A 19775-nucleotide genomic window follows, 5' to 3' on the forward strand; every position below is an offset into this window, starting at 1 on the left:
AATTTATCGATCTTTCGAGCTGTGCATCTTGTGTTGATCAATCACTTCGGAACATGAGAGGCGCGCGTAAGTGATTGAATATCGATTGGGTGATGCAGCAGACTTTTTGAGTACAAACAGTGAACAGGTTTTTGTATAAATCTAACCATCTGTCATCAGCTCATCTAAACCTATTGTGTTCCTGGCTTTCATATGCAAAACGGATTTATTATACTCCCGTGCCCGACATAAACTGACTAATTATTTCAATACAGATTGTTATGGAGCACCGACACCACTGGAATTAAATACCGTACTGAAAGGTGAGCATAAACATAAAGGTTAACTATATTTACATGTATTATATGCAAGATGTATTTTTAATTTTTATAACTAATTATTTATATTCACCAGTTGTTTTAAACAAAATTATGTATGTTTAATTTAACAGTCAAACGGGCCAACTAATGCATTATATATATTTGAATGTTGTATGTTGATTAAATTGATATATCGTCAAAAAACGTTTGACACGCGAGTCAGACGTTGATAAAACATACACGACTTTTGTACGTGCGCGTCCTGCGGTGTTTTGCATTATTTTACCTTATATGACTCGATAACGATATAAAACAACATAAATATGTACATTATATATACCTCCTTTAATGATATCATACCGTATTAGATAATAACATCTTTTCGTTTACCTTTATATAAATATGTATATTACCTAATGTAGATGTACACGATTACAGTGTTGACAGTGCGAGACTTAACCGTATTTGATTTGAGTATCTTGGGGGATACTTAACCGACATTGGAAAGTGTCTTGGGGTTATTCAGCTGATAGTATGTACACGTAATATGAGAATCTGATCATCATCATAACATCCTTTAATACAAAATGAAGTAATGTTGAAAGGATGACATCATCATGTCCATATAAGGGCACATCAGATTTGTTGTCACATAAAGTTTGATAGTGTAGACAAGGCATGCTATACATTATAGATTAGTAGACTGAATTATGAAGTCTTAATTATCGTCATTAAGTCTCTATCTGGTTATTGACCAATCACCAATCACCTTTCAAATAACCCTTTGCCATCCTATCTTAGATTACACGTCTCTCTTCTTTGCATGTCAAATTTCCCAACAAATTGGGTCGAATATTTTTTAATATTTTACACAACTAAATGATTAAATTGGCCTACCGCATGCGTTTGTTTGATTAATAATAATAATTAAGAACTTGCAACAATATTTAAATTTGCCTCTTAATTAAAAATTGTTTGAGGATCTGGGAATTAATTCACTGCTTGTTTTAGTACAGTACAAGTGTCTCTAGGCAGTTTATTATATTATCTTTATTGTAAAGCATGCATGTTATTAATATTCATAAAGTGTCGGTCGGTACATTTGATATTACAATATCAATAATGCAATATAGCAGTATAGGTTCTTATCATATTATTAGAACAGTACACGTGTGATAGGCCTACAGCATGTTGTGAAAGTACGTCTGAACCAGCTTTTATAATTGTTTGTATTTTCACATTGGTGAAACCTCAATCTATATAATTAGACAAAAATGGTTGAACATTTAACTCTGCTCCACTTACTATCTGTCAGCTGTTAACTTAAGTTACTTCCAACACTAGGCAAATTACTAAAGGAGATCTTCTTATCCCTCGTCCTTACCTTGAAATCTTTAAACTTTCTTTTACTGTAGTTTCAATTCAATTCAACTTTATTTCAGACAAACTGTCCATATGAAACATATAAATACAATAAAAAATAATACAAAGCATTATGTGACAACCGTCATGGAGAGAGGACTAATAATTATTTGTTGACATATAGTGCCTCTTAAAATACATGTGGATTATGTTTTGGGATTTATTGGATGTAGACTGTAGACATTATTATATTATTGATTACTATAGTTTAAAAACAACACATTATTATGGCTATACTGATACTAGTTAACACACGTAAAAGTATACATGAGATTATATATACAAAAGTTCTATCCATTTTCTATGCAACTTTTAATCTTTTAGAATACGAGAAAAAATACATGTAATTAAAGTATTACAGCTTTTTTCAATTTTTGTTTTGAAACAAAAAATTGATTTCCGAATGTACTCATAGAAGGAGGGAACATGGTTATCAACAAACATAGCACTAGCACTACAGCTCCTTGAGCGTCTTAAAATCTTTCTTTAATACTCTCTACCCATAAGAATTCGTAACTCTTACAATTTCTTCTCCTTTAAATCTCTTTTGACAAAATACATCTTTCTTTCTCTCTCTCTGATAGCCTACTATGTATATTTAGGCATATATATATATAGGCATAGAACATTAATTCTAAACCGCCCGGTAATATACTGAAATTTAATTAATTAATTTGAAACGATAAAGATGAGGAAATCTGTGAGAATGAGAAAAAGTCGCCCCAACCGAGACTCGAACTCGGACCGCCTGCTTGATATGCAGATGTCCTAACCGTTAGACCACATATATATATTTTTTATATATTTGTTAATTTTGTATTTTTATAGTTTATTTTGTATTTACTGTTTGTATTGTTTGAGGGTCCATAATGATCAGCATGTTGGATGGATCAGAGATCTGACATTTTGGATGCATTTAAACAATTTTTTCTTCAATTATACAAATACATTATAATCAAGTTTTCTATTTCACCTGATGAGTGTGTCAACTCTTCTGGAATAAAAAAAAAACCAGATTTGGTGTGAAACCAAATACCAAGTAACCAAATTATATTTTTAATTGTGATTATCATAGCTCTTCCAATCGACGACTGTAATCAGATGATCTAGTAGGCATAATCTCCTCTCATTTATAATAAAAGTATAAGTAATAATTATCACCGGGATAGAAAAAGAATCAAAACAAAACAGTAATTATAAAGCCTTGTCTGCACTGACAAAAAATGTGATGTGCCCATATATGGACATTATGATGGCATATCACTACCATATTTGGGCATATCACCACCATATTTGAATACATACACTTTTTTTTCCAAACTAGTTTGATAGTGTAGACAGGGCTTAAGAATACATTTTCTTTGTTCGTAAAAGGTTAATTGAGGTTTTTCAGTCTGGGCTTCATAACATGTAAACATTCTAGATGAACATTACAATCGTCAGAAATCAAACCATAACTTAATTTTATAGCGAGATTGCAATCTATGGCATTTTTGTTCAGTTAATGACTTGCGAGCCTTCAGGTGTTATCAGGCAAAATCGCAATATCACTATAGTTTATACTAGAATAATATTATTCGATGCATTGTACTTATATGGTACTATAAATTCTCCTATTATACAACGTTTCATCATCAGTCTACAAGCTCTGTCTACACTATTAAACTAAAAAGTATGATGTGCCCAAATATGGTAGTGATATACCCAAATATGGTAGTGATATGACATCATCATGTCCATATATGCGCACATCTCATGTTTTGGTCACCTAAACATTGATAGTGTAGACAGGGCTTTACTTTGTGTTCGCCACCGTTTTTTAGCAAGGATGTGTATGTCCGCATGTAAAAAGACATCGATTTCATGCTGTAGTGATACTGTCTTGTTCATTGTTCACTATTATACAAAAATATTACAGTTATTATTTATGTATAGTATGTATTATATAAAACTATTATTAGAGTAGAAGTCTTAAAGTGAGTACATTTATACCAATCTTAATACCGTATAGCCAGTCTGTCTCAAATATGCATATGTTTACAGTTCTAAACAGTGCCTTACCACAATTAATATTCTTACTATAGCGTCATACAAGATTATTCACTGTTTAAATGTACATTACTGCAGTAAGTACACCTGTTTCGTTACACAAATAGACAAATACTGACGTATATCATCTCTCGTTTCCTTTAGTTTAATGATAGTAATTTATTTATATTTATTGTCCAATAAATGAGAAAAATTACCCTATAAACAGTATAAACGATTGGTTCCCGGAGACGTAACGCAATTACGTATAGACGCAATGCAAGTTAGTTGACCAATTGACAAGCGCCATTTCGAATAATCCGTCGCTCGTGATTGGTCAAACCATTTACGTCCTTGCGATGCGTCTTTAGCGCAGTGCCAACCAAGCATTGACAAGTCCTGGGAAGTAAGAATATGTAAAAATATGTAAATTATTATTTGATTATTATATTATTTTTAACAGATGGTATATAGCCAACACAGTCCCCCTCCCCCATCCGTCGACATACATAAACAATGTGTGTTATTAACACTATCATTTCTTCCTATTTAAGAAATCGTCAAATAATGTGTAAACAAAAAATTAATATGATATTGTCAAATGTTATATTGATTTTTCACTGTGTAAATTTACCAAACAACCATATAATCTAAAATCAAAATTACATTTTGAATATGCATCATTTTATAACTCCCTTGATATCATATTAATTTCATAAAACTCAGTATGATATTATTTTGGTATATTAAAAACAATTTTCGTTTTCTCGACATCCATAGATTATACTCCTTTACTGCATGTCCACACTGAGAATGTAAACACGCTGAGTAAGGAGTATATTAGAGTAAAAACTAAATATTACAATCACAGCCGTGACTTAATACCGCTATTCTACACGCACCTGGTTATAGACTACATTATATAATTGCACTCCAAATAATGTAAAAACACGTAGACCAATTACCAAACTCATGAGAATAATTTGTTCAGCAATCATGAAGTTGTAAGTCTAAAAGGACATCTCGTTTACAGATTCTCTATATTGCTTACAAATCACGTACATACAATTCTATATCGGCTTTCATGTTTTTATTACCTATAGCTTATCACAAATTATGTTTATTGTTTGAATAATGTTTATTACCAATCTGTCTATTTGTACGAATGAAGCTTGATAGAAAAAAAACGGCAATATTTAATTTAAGATTTCATTTTCCTGTTTACAGATAATTGTTTATATTGTTACAAATCACGTCCACATAATTTATTTTATCTCATATTTATCTATTTTTACGAATATAAGAAAACTACTGTATAATATACTTTTTTTGTCTTGTGTGGGTTCGTCCCTATTACGTCATGAGGTAATTTCCCGATTGATCGTAATCAAAACGGTACTGGGTTTGGTCTACTAGCGTTCCTGCTCCCAACCAGTACATCCATTCATAGAAGCCTTAATGAAGTAAGCCTACCTGGTGGTGGCCATAGAACGGTCCCGAGATAACGACTATACTTCGGCTTTAGTCGATAGAAGATTGAATAAATTGTTAGAGATAGAGTATACGATGTTATGATTATGTGTAGATATGTGATTTGTTCTTTTTATTCCAATGATGTTATGTATTTAATAAATTTGTTATATCAATTAATTAAATTATCGTAGATTGCATATTATGCGATGAATATTATTTAATAAATTTTTGATATATTATTATTATTATATTAATAAAAAAGATATTTGTTAGTATAAATTAAAAAATATAGATATAAGGAAGAAAAGCAAAGAGATTATGGAGCGGCTGTACCAGAATATACAATACTAAGTATTGTAAAGTTAATATATTAAAAATTTAGGCGATCTTGTCAAAGGTCAAGCGCCTTCAGCCTGCCACGTTTCGATATTCAATATTGAACTTGACCTATAAGCTTATAGTTCTCTGTTATAAATATAATAATATATATATGCACATTTATATATTTCTCTTATTTATAAGGTACATTGCTAAAAAATACATATCTTTTAAACAGTATATACATAGGCTAAGATTATTTTGATGTTAAAAAGAAACCACAATTACATTTATTTACATTTTTAAAAATACAATTAGTTAAAATATATAGATTGCAATAAAATGAGGATAAAAATTGATTTTTAAAAAAACGTACTTATGAAAAAGTGGTTATTGTTGTTTTATTCTGTTCGTGTCCTTGTCTGGGTAGAGAGTCTATAAACTCAGGGGAGGAATATAAAGTATCTTCCCTCTTCACCTAGACAAAAATGGATGATAATACTGTAATTATAATAATCATTTTTATATCGTTAATGAACACCCGATTCGCCGTACAGAGACCCCTGCTGTATCTCCATAATGACATCATGTTACCGTATATTCAGCCAAATTCTGTAATCAGTGTAACATTATCATATATGGTGCATGTATTAATTTTATGGTTAGGTTAGGCGTATGGCATATGATACAGGCTACTCATGTGATACATGCACTGTATCACAGAATGTGCCTGTGATACTGTTTTACAGTACCGAGGATCGGTTATTTATTATATTGAAGTATAGGCTGATAAAGATTATCATAATTATCATGCCAATGTTTTGTATCATTATCAGTGTCTAAACTATCACCACAAAACCAATTCACGTTGTATTGATGTTAACACTATAATAAATCGATGATGAAAAGATAAGAAGATTAAGGATAATTATATGAAAATGGTTATTGCTCGTAACAAAAGCTATAATAGGCAATTCACAATGCAATAATACAATGGCCATGTACAGGCTACATGGGTGCAATTTACAATGACAAATATTGGAAAATGCTTATGAATAACGCTCATATTTAATGATCTTTACAGGTGACAGAAACTAATAGGCTACCTTTTAGATTGTGAAGGCATGGCTCCACATATCCGTGCTGTTGAGGAAGGCTATGTAAAACTAGATAGGAATAAAAACGCAGCGAAGTCACTAAGGAATAAGAAGATGAAGTTTAGATGTCGAAGATGTTTCTGCAGCCCGTATACTATGGCCACTGCGATCATTGTCTGCTGGGTAATCTGGTTCGTGTTGTGGATATACGCAATAAGTGACGTCGAGAAGCACGGGGAGCTGGTGACGTTGCCGATGGAAGTGGCCAATCGTCGAGGTGCTTTCTGTCTTGATGGATCTCCGCCTGGTTACTATATAAGAAAAGGTATTAAGCCTACTCATTATTACGTTAGGAAGCTTTTAATTTGCGACAGGACATATGACCTATTGTGCCGTTGGTCACGCCCGGACAGAACTGCGCTGGGGTGATGGTAGAACAAGACTTCTAGAGGATAAAGACTATAAACCGTCGGTCCAGTGTACAAATCTAGCTCATGTGCACTTTAAAGAACCTAGTATATCTTTCGAGACGAGTAGGGGGTTTTCCCCGGTGTAGGCATACTATATACAGCCACTGTCACACACATACAATTGTCATAACTCATCATGAGGGCCCCTTGATTGTCAGCATACACTGTTCAGGGTCACCCTCTATAAATAGGGTTGAATAAAATAAATGACGTATTCGTTCTTAATTTCAAGTTTGTCGCAAATTGAAACCTCCCAATTAATTCATCTTTTTCATCTTAATTCTTCAGTTATTGCCAATTATAATCATTTTGGCGAAATTTATACCTCTCACGGTTTTCTCACATTGTCTCATCTGATTACAATTGTCAGTTTGTACATGATCTTGAGATATCACACCCATCACTTTGTAACTGAACTTGTACAAGAATTCCATAAGATAGCAAGTGTACTTATCCAATATTGATGGATAGTACTCTTAATAAACTAAGTGACGTTCGTTTTAATTAGCTGACTTCTAATTGACCATGATTTATTAGTGTTTGCGTCCGTCCACTCTTCTCTTGACAACTGATGTCTCTATTTACATCATTATAATTAGAGAGCTGTTCTGCTGGACACGATGGTTTAACCATGAAAATGTTTCTGTTAATGTTTTTAAAAATGTTTTATTAAAAGCAGTCCTAACATGTTAAAATATTGAATTTCGAGACTCCATAAAACACACAGAGAATGATAAAGAAAATAATTAAAGTACATAACTTTCAACGGCCAATGAAATAAAAATAATACTATTAAACAGGAAAGAGTGAAATGATATTCAATTAAATTCATTCTTCCCTGCTAAAGTATTAGGAGCGCTCCTATAAGAGACACTCAAATATCCATGTTAACACCATGATAAATGTACTTTCAAGGGTAGACCTACACCTCTACCTGCTTTAGAACCTTAGATCATCCGTGAGCAAAAGAACCTTTATCTAAATTCGTTTGTCTATTGACCAGACAATTGTACCTAACACCCCTTACACCAAAAACACCGGGGCGTCAACTCGGGAGTGTCTCCGGAGTTTTTCTTTTGGTGTGAAAGGGTATTAGTTAATATGCTATCATCTAATTTCAGCTGGAGAAGAAGACGAAAAATCGTGGGTGATCATTTTAGAAGGTGGTGACTGGTGTTGGAATGTTACAGACTGCTATGAAAGAAGTCTCACTACATTAGGCTCCACTACCTACGGTCCTGATAAAGTGGACTTTAACGGTATACTGTCGAATGATAGACTTGTAAATCCAGATTTTTACAACTGGAATGCTGTATTGATAAAATATTGTGATGGTGGTTCATTTTCTGGTAAGTGCAGTCTAATAGTACTTTCCTATTAGTTTGTAAGAATGTTCCAAGTACACTTACAATGATGGTTGTTGCTGATGTTTGTTAGCACGACATCGTCCACTGTTTTTTATCCTGGTTGCTTTTAAACTATAGGCCTTAACCAACAGACCATGCTTATTGATTTCCATAAATATCGATATATTGCTGACGTTAAAAAAGCTTAATAAAATCTCGAGTTATCTGTATCTCATAAGAGAAAGCGTTTGTACGGATTTGTTTTCCCAGGGAAGGGTGAAATTAATTTCACTTTTTCCTGGTTTTCCAAATGTTTGCTATTACTGCCCGTATCCAACACACAGGGTATTCTGGGAAGACTTTTTGAAACCTGCCCCGTGTTGATATTTTTCTAAAGTTCTGTCTGTACTATCATACTTTATGTGACCAGAAATGTGATGCGGCCAAATATGGACATGATGATATTTTAGCCCTACCATACCACATATCATATGGCATACCACTACCATATTTGAGTACATCACACTTTTTTGTCGAACTAGTTTGGTAGTGTAGACAAAAAATGTGATGGGGCCATATATGGACATGGTGATATCTTAGCACTACCATATTTTGGCATATCATTACGATATTGAGCACATCCCACTTTTTTGTCGAACTAGTTTGATAGTGTAGACAAAAAATGCGATGTGCCCATATATGGACATGATGATGTCATATCACTACCATTATTATTTAAACATATTACTTACCGTATTTGGGCAAATCACACTTTTTTTGTCAAACTAGTTTGTAGACTAGCGTAGACAGAGCTTAAGTCGTCAACAAAATATTAAATAGCTCTCTGAATTTGTATTTCGCTTAGTTTCTGAGCGTTTGATTTATTATATTCTGATTTATGAATATAACAGTACGTGTCATCATATCCTATCACTAATCTTTGTCACTTATGCTTTACCTTCACTAACACAATATGTATTTTTTCCTTAGGCAATCTATCATTTCCAGTAAATTACAAAAATAAGAACTTGTACTTACGAGGAATAAGGATACTAGATACTGTAATGAAGCACCTGAAGGACACGGAAGGTCTTGACTCGGCAACAAGGGTGATATTCGGCGGTGCATCAAGTAATTTATTTTATAATTAATACCTGTATCAGTGTTCTCCCACTAATAATAATAATAATAATAATAATAGTACGTCGATCTTATAAGCCTCTTAGCGCTTCAATTACCACTTGTTTGTATCAAACCCGCCTGGAAACATACTACCATGATGTTGCAGTTGTGTTTTTACCTATACTAGAAATGAATTCCGGCAATTATTATTGCTATTGATACTATATTAAGCTCTGTCTACACTATCAAACTTTATGTGACAAACAAATGTGAAGTGCCAATATATGGATATGATAATGTCATATCACTACCATATTTAAGCATATCATTAACATGGGCACATCATACGTTTTTTTGTCAAACTAGTTTTATAGTGTGGACAGAGCTTAAACCAGATAATATTGTACTTTGTCCATCCGATTGACAAAATATAACCGTTGCATGCTCTATGGCTATGTTTTAATGGCTAGGCCTAACCAATGCAACCATGGCATAACCTACCACTAGATAATCTTTTATTTGAATGTTGAATTAATTTAATTAAGAATAATTAAATCAACAGCAATATAAAGAAAAATGCATTATCGTCGTGTGGTGTAATATTCCATCCTTCCACTGTGTCTGCTTTTATAGAATTTTGGATCGGTTAATTCAATTTCGAAATAAATAATAATCTCGGAGAATAGGACCTGAAATTTTAATTATTCCATACTGAATTTAATTTTCATATTGATTTATTTATCATTATGCATGTCATTTCTTATTCAAAATGTAATTATTTTAAATATTATTACCATTATATTATCATATTATTTATATTAGGTGGCGGCTTAGCAGTATTTGCCCATTCGGATCACGTTCGGAACATGTTCGACCCGAGTGTTAAGTTCCATGCTCTTGCAGATGGTGGATTCCTACCAATGATACGTAACACATCAAACTACCAGAACTTTATGGTTTCTTTACAACGAGTTTACAATTTACATCAAGTTTTAACAGGTAATTAGGCCAAGCTTAAAGATGTATTGTCCTCCTCAAAAAAACAATTCTTTAAAAATGTTTTGTTGAATATGCAATTTTAATGTCACATAATATTTATCCATTTTGACCAAAAAATTGTATCGAAAAAAAATATTTACCTGAAAAAAATTGTAATTTAAAGCAAAAAATAGTCAAATTGGCTGCCAGCCATTATTTTTTTTCATTTTATAAGTGTAAACATGATTTATTTTTCGTTCTTTTTCTACGGAAGTGATTAACTTTATTAAATACAAAATAACCTATTCAAAGTCTGATTTAATTAATCATGTTTTTGGGGGATGATACATCTTTAAGGGAAACAACTTTTCGATTTGTACGTCGGCTATTTGGAATTACTAATTTACTCGGCTAGCACGTCAGGCAATACGTCATAGACATAGTTATGTTACTGAATTGGCTCGTTTCATCAACATTTTCAGCAAGATTACCTTACCAAGTAATGCATCATAGTTAGGGCTTACAGCAGTTACGTGCACGACCTCTCGTTAAACCGATGCTGTTGTTTTATCCAATTAAACATAATATAAATATTCATTTTTTAAAACATCTTAATTAGCAAAATCTTTCGAAAGTGCGTCAATAATACTAAAAGAAATATTTTAAAGTTTTTCCATAATTCAAGTAATTAGGTTACGCCATCAATCAATCAATCGTTCGATTAATAGGCCTATAATATCAGAAAATGTGAGTTTTGAATAGTGATTTACATGTGCTCAATAATGATGTTTGTTCAAATGGAGGTGGATCCAGAGCCTGGGTCCAGCAATAGGCCTACTAAAACTATGTTTGCAATTTAAACAAAGGAAAATAGAATAGTCAATCAAGTGACGAATTAGGTCTTTTTAAAAATGTCATACGCATCCAACAAAGAAATTCGCTAATTACAGGATGGCAAATATTACTATTATGCTTATAAACTATATTAGTCTTATTTGAGCCTAAAGGAGTAGAGTGGAATTAGTCCGACTGATGAGTTACAATCCGGGACCTTGAAAGCCTGGCATAACCACAAAGACTATTTTTATTTTATTTTATGACAACATTATAAAACCTTTATGTTTTCACAGGATCACTTAACAAGGCTTGTCTTGCGTCAAAGGTTCAAAGTGAAGCACAGTGGCAATGCTTCTTCCCAGAGTTCGTCTACCCTCACATAAAATCAAAGATATTCATTCTCGATTCGATGCATAACGCCTGGTCTCTGTGGTACATTCTAAACACAAGATGTCATCCGTCCAAATGCAAGGCAGAGCAGGCGAATATCAATCGATATCAAAGCGAATTCATTAACCTCATTTCACCAGTACAGGCGTCAAAGAAAGACGGCATGTATGTGACGTCTTGCTTTGTGGAAGATCAGTCTCAATGTGACCATAAATGGAATAAAGCAGTATTTAACGATCAGTCTCCTCAAGAGGCGTTCCACGATTGGTATTTTGCGGCTAATGTTAACCCTCATGCCAGGCAAATAGACTGCCAAGACAAATATGATTGTAATGCACAATGTGACTGGAGCACTTACGCTTATGACAAAATTACACGGGAGTATGAAAAGAAGGATTTCTTTGTTGTTTAATATCATTTTCCGTGTGTATCTCTATTCATACGACGACCGTCCTATTTTGTTGAAGAAAATATCGCTGTATCTTTTTGCGTTTGCCCTAAGTATAATAAGCAGGGCCATGGAATAAACATTTTTCTCCATGGTATAGAGATACAGTTTCAACAGACTGCAGTATCTTCGTTTGGCGAGTTTCTCTTTTTTTTCGGATAGGCTTAACTTATAGACTTGTTTTTAATAATAGCTAGCTTACTTAAGATCAGAAATAGGCCTTAGATGTTATTAGTACGAGCTTTATTTGGATTGTAGATATTTAAATATAAAATATCGAATTAGATGATAAAACCAAAGAAAGGCAAAAGTGGTAATTGTAATATTGAAATAATATTTAGTGTTTTTTTTTTTAATTTTCAATACATTTTTTATGATCAATATTTTTCTCTTTTTACATTTCAATTTATTAACATTTTATTTGATTTGAAAATGTAATTTGCACTCTACTAAGAAATCCAAAACAAATATTGATAAATACCGAATATTATCTTATTACGAGTCAGGTTTATGGAGAATCAGGTAATTATTATGCCAAACCATGCGTATCTAAAAGCAATTAACATTGAATTAGCTCACGCTCTTGAGCTTAACGTGAAATTCATTCAATCATAACATTACGTATCGCCACAGGCACTATAACATTTAGCTTAACTTTAAATCCTTTATTAGATTATCCAGTATTCGATTATTTAATAATGAAGTTTGTATATAGAGTGAGTTAAAGCAACAATGCTGTCAAAGGTCTTTTTATACAACTCTCTGTTCTAACGTAGTAAATTGATGATGGTTATGTTTATCCTTAAACTCTGTGTACACTATCAAACTAGTTCGACAAAAACAAACTCTGTGTACACTATCAAACTAGTTTGACAAAAACAAGAATGTGATGTACCCATATGGTAGTGATGACGCCATTATGTCCATATGGGCACATCACATTTTTATCCCATAAAGTTTGATAGTGTTGTTGACTGAGCTAAAGCTTGGTTATTACTTGGACGCAAATCAGCAACGCCGTAAGCGCAACGTGAGTTGACCAATCACAAGCGACAGTTTTGATGATCCATCAAGTCATGATTGGTCAAATTATTTAAAAGCCTGGTTCCTATTTGGACGTAGCGCAACGACGAAAATCACAAGGCGACAGTTCGGACGATCCTCTCGTAAATATTTTTTAAATAAATTATTCTCATTTTTTATTACCAGCTTTAGAAAGGTAAACAAATAATTAAAGTACATAATATTATACTTATATAAAACAAGGTTCTCCTGTAAAGTAAATATTATGACAATTGTGCAAATTAAATTCATACTTGCTATGTAGGTCTAGTTTAAATTGAACACATTTATATGATCAAGTCACAAGTCAAGTTTCTCTATTATTTTGTTGAATTAATGTTTTTATATACAGTATTTCAATTTTACATTCCTTGAATTAACAATGTATGCAAGCATCATTTCATATTTTTATTCTGAATTTATAATTATTTTTATTTTAAGTTTCCATTTTATGAAATAGTGTTCCTTCAAATGTTACATTCCGTTATTTAATTAAAATGTTCAATTTTAAAATCATGTTTTCAAACCTCAATTTGTTTGAGTAAGTTAGAAATTTGTTAAAAAAGACAGAAAACAATATGCCAGTTTACTTTCCAGAAGCAATAGCTTTCCCTTTTTATTCGTATTTTATCACTTTTTACAACCATAGAGTAACACACAACCTCACTAAATACAGTGGCCGTCGAACCCTCACTGTATTCGATACACAACTACAACGCTTCTCACTACAATCAAGGCAATCTAACAGGACGCTGAGCTCCGGAGATCAAAGGGGTTATATGTGGCTGCGATACGATCAGTTTCCAAGCGCGCCGCGGAGAAAACTGTTAGTATTTGTCACAGCCAGACATAAGATCAAAAAACTGTTCCTATCTTGGGAAGGCGAGTTCAGTGTCCGGTTGTTAGATTGCCTTGCTACAGTCATACAATGGTCATTCCCACCTACTCCAAAACATAACACCCCAGATCAAATTATATGTACAAAATATGTCTAAATCATCTAAAAATACAAAAAAAAAAAGGTATGACAAGACTACAGGCGTTGTCCAGCAATGTATGCTGTAGCTAAAAATAAACACAAAACCATTCTAAGTAATACAGTACTAAAAATAACAAAACAAACAAAATATCATTGCTTAGAACAAACAAACATGCGTGATATTTGAAATAAAAAAATGTATTTACAAGCAGTCATCTGCTATAATAACTAAAACACACAATCATTTAACAGAATCAACAATAAATCATAACAATAATGAATATTATAATAACACACACACACATTAATAATTATAAAACTGAGTTAACACCACCTTATGGAAACCGTTCCAATGCTTGTAATTTAAGTCTAATAACATGAATTAGTATAACATTAATCATTTTTTTCTCTTTGCATTGTTGAGCACGTATGAAATTACTTTTATGGTTTTATATTAACTAAATCACATTTTAGTTTCAAAATAAAACATATAATCACATCTTAAATACATAACATAAAATAGGTTTATAACCTAAGGGAAAACATAATCACAATTCTTTTGTATTTCTTAAACGTAAATCAAGGTAAGAATAATGAGACCTAACCAATAACTCTTTACAGTTATACAAACTAGTAATGTCTTATAAAATAATTATTTGAAAATATTTTTTTAAAGAAGTATTGTCCCCCTGAAAAATTATTTTTACATTTTTTTTTTTTTAAATATGCTATGTAAATGTCACATGATAGTTATTCACAAAAAAAAAATTGGATTGAAAAAAAATTATTTACCTGAAAAAACTGTAATTTAAAGCAAAAAAATTGTTCAAATTGGCTGCCAGCCAAAGGGTTTGACCATTTATTTTGTCATTTTAGATGAGAAAACATTATTTTTTACAGAAATTTATGAAAACTACAAAATAACCTATTCAAAGTTTGATTTAATTAATCTTAATTTTTTTTAAATGTTTTTGGGGGACAATACATCTTTAACAGCAGAAAATATATCTCAGGCTGTTGTTTTTACGATGACCTCTGAGAGTTTTAAAATTCTTTATGAATGAAATTATGCAGCAATGTGTTAATAGTCATACAAAATATTTTGTAAAAAAACACCATAAAATTGAAAAAAAAAATTATCATAATATGTAAATGTATTTTTTTTTTCACAATATGGAATTATATAATAGTATCCGACATGTTTTTTCTTTTTTTTTTTACAAATTACAATTGTACTCAATACTGTACCTATGTGTCCAGAATACCATAGATACATTATGTAATACAGTGTCATTCCAACTGACTTCTTTTAAACATTCAATCTCTTTACACTTACAGTATTTATTCTTTACATTTTTTAACAGATAAAGTAATTTTGTTCTACACACACAATCAAAGTAATGTGTTGTAATTGAGGTAGCCAAAGTAATTACAGAATATTGAACTGAGACAATTGCACTCACATGCAACAGAGCACACACGCATTATCATTTCTGACGTGTGATCAAGGCAATCTAACAACAGTTAGTGCGCCCACCTTGCCAAGATAGGAACTTGTAACAGTCCTTTGATCTGGCATGCGACAAATAGCAACAGTACTTGCTCTCTGTGATGCGCAGTATCCGTTATGGGAGTGGGAACTGATTGTGTCGCAGCCACAGAAAACCCTTTTTATCTCCGGAGCTCAACGTCCTGTTATTAGATTGCCTTTGTGTGATAGACTCAGAGCAAACAATTTTCTACATTTCAAAAAGGGGAACTCTCTGGCTCCACATAAAAGGCTCGCAACAATAAACAAATAATTTAATACTTTGAAATATCATCAAATGTAGCAGTTTTGATTCATGACGCCCTCCCACGTTGGTTTGCAGTAGCACCGTACTTTGGTTCTAACATCATATCTAAAAAAAAAACAATTTAGAATATTTATGTGAAGGTATCAAAACTATAAAATAAATATGTAAAAGTTTTTTTGTTTTTTTAAATTTTGTATCATTTTTGTAACATATACATAACAAAATAACAAGTGATTTAAAAAAACAAAAAAACATAAACTATTGCATAAATTATATTGCAAGTGATGATGGTTGATAAAATAAAATTGCAAAATTGAAAAAAATGTAAAAGTTAGATTATAGTACCAATCATAACATAATTCATTTCTCAAACAGTTTTAATAATTACTCATTCTATCCTATAAATTAAAAAAAAAAACACTGTATACTATAATGTGCTTTTCTTAAAAACGTTGTGCCCTAAAGGGTTTTAAGACAATGAGATAGATCGCCCTTACCCCATCATTGGCAGTGTATCTGGTCCAGCTTGGCTATACTGATATGGGTCAGGGGCAAAGTCTGATTCCATCTGTATCCTGGCTTGTTCTAATTCATCTTGCATTGTAAGTTGACTATCAGATGGTGCCGCCCAATAATCATTACTCTCTACCTCTTGTTCCTGCAAAAAAAATGGTATGAATAATTTAGCCTTTTCAATCAAGTAAGTAGATTACTATTATATTAAAGTATAATAAGTAATTGTTTTATTTTACTTTATGTTGGAAATTGATAGACAGTTTAATGCAGTAGTACTGTAATACTATCGATTTCTTCATGACAGAATAGAGGGCGCTATACTGATTTTTAAAGTCATCATAACACAAATTGTACAACAAAATACAGTATGACAAAAAGAGTAACAGCCTGGCCCCTGGAGAGATTGTAATACTAACAATAATAGTAAAATGACATTCAAATACATACTGCGATAACAAAACCAAGATAATCTAACAGGACACTAAGCTCGCCTTGCCAAGATAGGAACTCGTAACAGTCCTTTGATCTTATGTCTGGCTGCGACAAATACCAACAATACTGTACTATGTACATATCCTCCATGGCGTGTCTGTTAAAGGTTGTGGATGATCTAATCGTGTCACAGCCACAGATAAACCCTTTGATCTCCAGAGCTCAGCATTATGTTGTTAGATTGCCTTGCAATAAATTACTAGTAACTAAAGTTGAAGTGAAGAAAATAAACTAAACATGAACGTTGTAGTTATAAACAAGGAAGTCGTACTTGTATAAATTTCAGTTGTTCTTCTAACTTTTCTGTACGTTTGATGAGAAGTTCTCTTTGTCGTCCAAATTCCTGAGATTCTAATTTTTTTTGTGGACACATTTCAAATTGTTGAAAACTTGGTTGTTGATGTTCTATTGAAGTTGCTTCCATATCTACTGTATTATCCATCATTTCTAGGTTATTTGTGAATGACGTGTCTGTATTTACTTCCTGTTGATTTTGGTTTGGTAAAAAGCACCTTCTTTTAGCAAATGGAAACACCTGCAATTTTAAAACATAATTTATAATTTATGAATACAGTAATAATAGAAATGAATTATATATCAAATAAAAATCCAAGGGAAAATTACTAACAAAATGACAATTTTGTGGATATCAGTGGCTGGATCTCAATTGGAGATAGAAATAAAACAAGCAAAAAGTAATCAAAACGATAAAGTAATATATATATATATATCTTGCACTTATGAAGGGCTAGTGTTGCCCGAAAGCTCTGCTAATGTTTTACTTTATCGCTTTTCACTTTTTTTTTTGTATCTCCATTGAGATCCAGCCACTGATACACACAGCATTGTCATTTGTTCAGTAATTTGCCTTTGGATTTATATATATACAGTATATATGGTAATCCTGGCTTTCAGCTGGACAAATATAATCTAAATAATATTAGAGTAGAATTTATTCAATAAATTTACTAATTTTTAATTGAATTAGAATTTGTTTAAATAAACATTTGCTTTGGGTCAATTGGGCAATCATGTTATTATAGCTATACATTGTTTTTTTTAAATACCAACTTATTATGACATCACCAAATCCTACCAATGGTTCTGGTTGTACTACTGCTGTCATTTCATCTTCGTTTTCTGTGTTTTTCCTCTTTGTACCATACACTTGGAAACATGGTTGTGATGGTAACATCCATCCTCCTAAATCTGATATTGGCATTATGAATTGATATATTGTCTATAAAAAGAAATAAACTGTTTATGATACTTACTGTCTGTAGTAATTAAAGTAGGAAATTATACCAACTCTAATTGAATTAATATTCTTATTATTTTGTTCTTTCTACACTAGTGACTAGCCAGGCTAGAATCATAAAATCCTAGTTAGCCAGTTAGCATGGCATATAGGCCTTGTAGGCCTATAGCCTATATAATTAAAAAATATTGCATTAAACAGTACTGCTCTGCTGTGTGTGTGTGTTAAACCTCATTAATACTAAACTTTATTTTTCAGTTTAAATTATAAAGCTTAAACTTATTATATAGCTTATTGTAGGCCCACCAAATCTGAGAGACTGAATAGGAGGTTATATATAAATATAATAATGCCGATGCGTAGGCTAGCCTAACTAGGCCTAGGCCTATACACAACTGTACAGGACATCTTACAGAGCACACAACCACCATCACTCGCCGCCGGCTAGCACAAGAAGACAAAAACAACACGAACAAAGGGGAAACACGAGGCCTAGTTAGGCCTCTAAAGCCTCGATAAAGGAAATGAATTGACAAAATAACACATTGCTACCTATTTATCAGTTATTACTTTAAAATATAGCTCATATTTTCATAAAACAGTTATCGGTAAATTATAATCTATAATCATACAAACCTATGTTATCTAAAAAAACATAAATAACCGACAAATTACAGTATCCTTCGCGACAGATTTGTTCATAAACGAGCGGTTTAAAATCTGTAATTGGGAAAACCGGGAATCAATCAACCAATAGGAGGAGCAAAACGAAAGGTCAGAGTATAGGTTTAATTATGTTATGCTTCACAGAACACGAGAAAATAGAATCGCATGGAATCTTCTTTTCTTTTTTTTCGGAATTATCTTGTAAATGCTCATAAAATCTATAGCTAATAAATAACACACTTAACTCCAAAAAGAAGTAACTCGGAAACTATTAGGGGCCTACCTAGTAAAGTGGTGGAAAATCATTAATTAAATCATAATAACAACATTATATTATGGCCTATACTAATAGTACATAATAATAATATGTCTTTTTTTTATTGTGTAAAGTTTTAAATTATTGGTATTGCTAGGCTCGCGCTAACCGCTCGCCAATTCGCCAATGGCGACTGGAGTCTCCATTTGGCGAAAATAATTATTGCCTCGTTCGCCAAATTGGCGAAAATACATTTCCAAGCCTAGGCCTAGCCTGGTCGGCGTGACTTCTTATGGAAGCGAGAATTCGCCACACTTCGGTACTTTCTGACTCGGGTACACTTTTTACCACAACAGCATTTTATGTGACGACGTCACGATCGCCGTGTTCATTTTTTTAGTTCTGTTTAAACATGCGCAGAGCGTGCCTCGATGACGTTTTAATGACACACAGTTAATGTGATTGGTTCGTGGCCGGTCGATCGTCGTCGACGTGATGATGAGCGAATAAAAGGGGAAGTCC

The 19775-nt window shown here is 32.4% G+C and overlaps 2 protein-coding genes across 2 annotated transcripts; one reads left to right on the plus strand and one right to left on the minus strand.

The window, feature by feature from the left end:
• The first annotated feature begins 264 nt into the window (after nucleotides 1-264).
• LOC140054044 (uncharacterized) lies at nucleotides 265-13885 on the plus strand. The gene is made up of 6 exons (XM_072098863.1): nucleotides 265-320; nucleotides 6625-6962; nucleotides 8229-8456; nucleotides 9444-9584; nucleotides 10398-10574; nucleotides 11684-13885. Exons 2-6 carry the CDS (start codon nucleotides 6665-6667, stop codon nucleotides 12190-12192), a joined length of 1353 nt encoding a protein of 450 aa, XP_071954964.1. The 5' UTR covers nucleotides 265-320; nucleotides 6625-6664; the 3' UTR covers nucleotides 12193-13885.
• LOC140054051 (uncharacterized) lies at nucleotides 13878-19054 on the minus strand. The gene is made up of 5 exons (XM_072098871.1): nucleotides 18968-19054; nucleotides 18170-18313; nucleotides 17345-17608; nucleotides 16563-16723; nucleotides 13878-16170 (listed from the first exon to the last, which is right to left on the minus strand). Exons 2-5 carry the CDS (start codon nucleotides 18293-18295, stop codon nucleotides 16092-16094), a joined length of 630 nt encoding a protein of 209 aa, XP_071954972.1. The 5' UTR covers nucleotides 18296-18313; nucleotides 18968-19054; the 3' UTR covers nucleotides 13878-16091.
• Between the last annotated feature and the right edge of the window lie 721 nt (nucleotides 19055-19775).

This window comes from Antedon mediterranea, chromosome 7 (assembly GCF_964355755.1).
Source record: "Antedon mediterranea chromosome 7, ecAntMedi1.1, whole genome shotgun sequence".
In the NCBI taxonomy this organism is placed as follows: Eukaryota; Metazoa; Echinodermata; class Crinoidea; order Comatulida; family Antedonidae; genus Antedon; species Antedon mediterranea.

Bases quoted from the DNA above. Each gene is read 5' to 3' on its own strand.
- LOC140054044 (XM_072098863.1), top strand. From the start codon at position 6,665: ATGGCTCCACATATCCGTGCTGTTGAGGAAGGCTATGTAAAACTAGAT. The intron at 8,457-9,443 runs GTAAGTGCAGTC...TTTTTTCCTTAG, and splicing joins TGATGGTGGTTCATTTTCTG to GCAATCTATCATTTCCAGTA. The intron at 9,585-10,397 runs GTAATTTATTTT...TATTTATATTAG, and splicing joins GATATTCGGCGGTGCATCAA to GTGGCGGCTTAGCAGTATTT.
- LOC140054051 (XM_072098871.1), bottom strand. From the start codon at position 18,295: ATGCCAATATCAGATTTAGGAGGATGGATGTTACCATCACAACCATGT. The intron at 17,609-18,169 runs GTAGGATTTGGT...TTAAAATTGCAG, and splicing joins TAGTACAACCAGAACCATTG to GTGTTTCCATTTGCTAAAAG. The intron at 16,171-16,562 runs GTAAGGGCGATC...TTTTTTTTTTAG, and splicing joins GATACACTGCCAATGATGGG to ATATGATGTTAGAACCAAAG.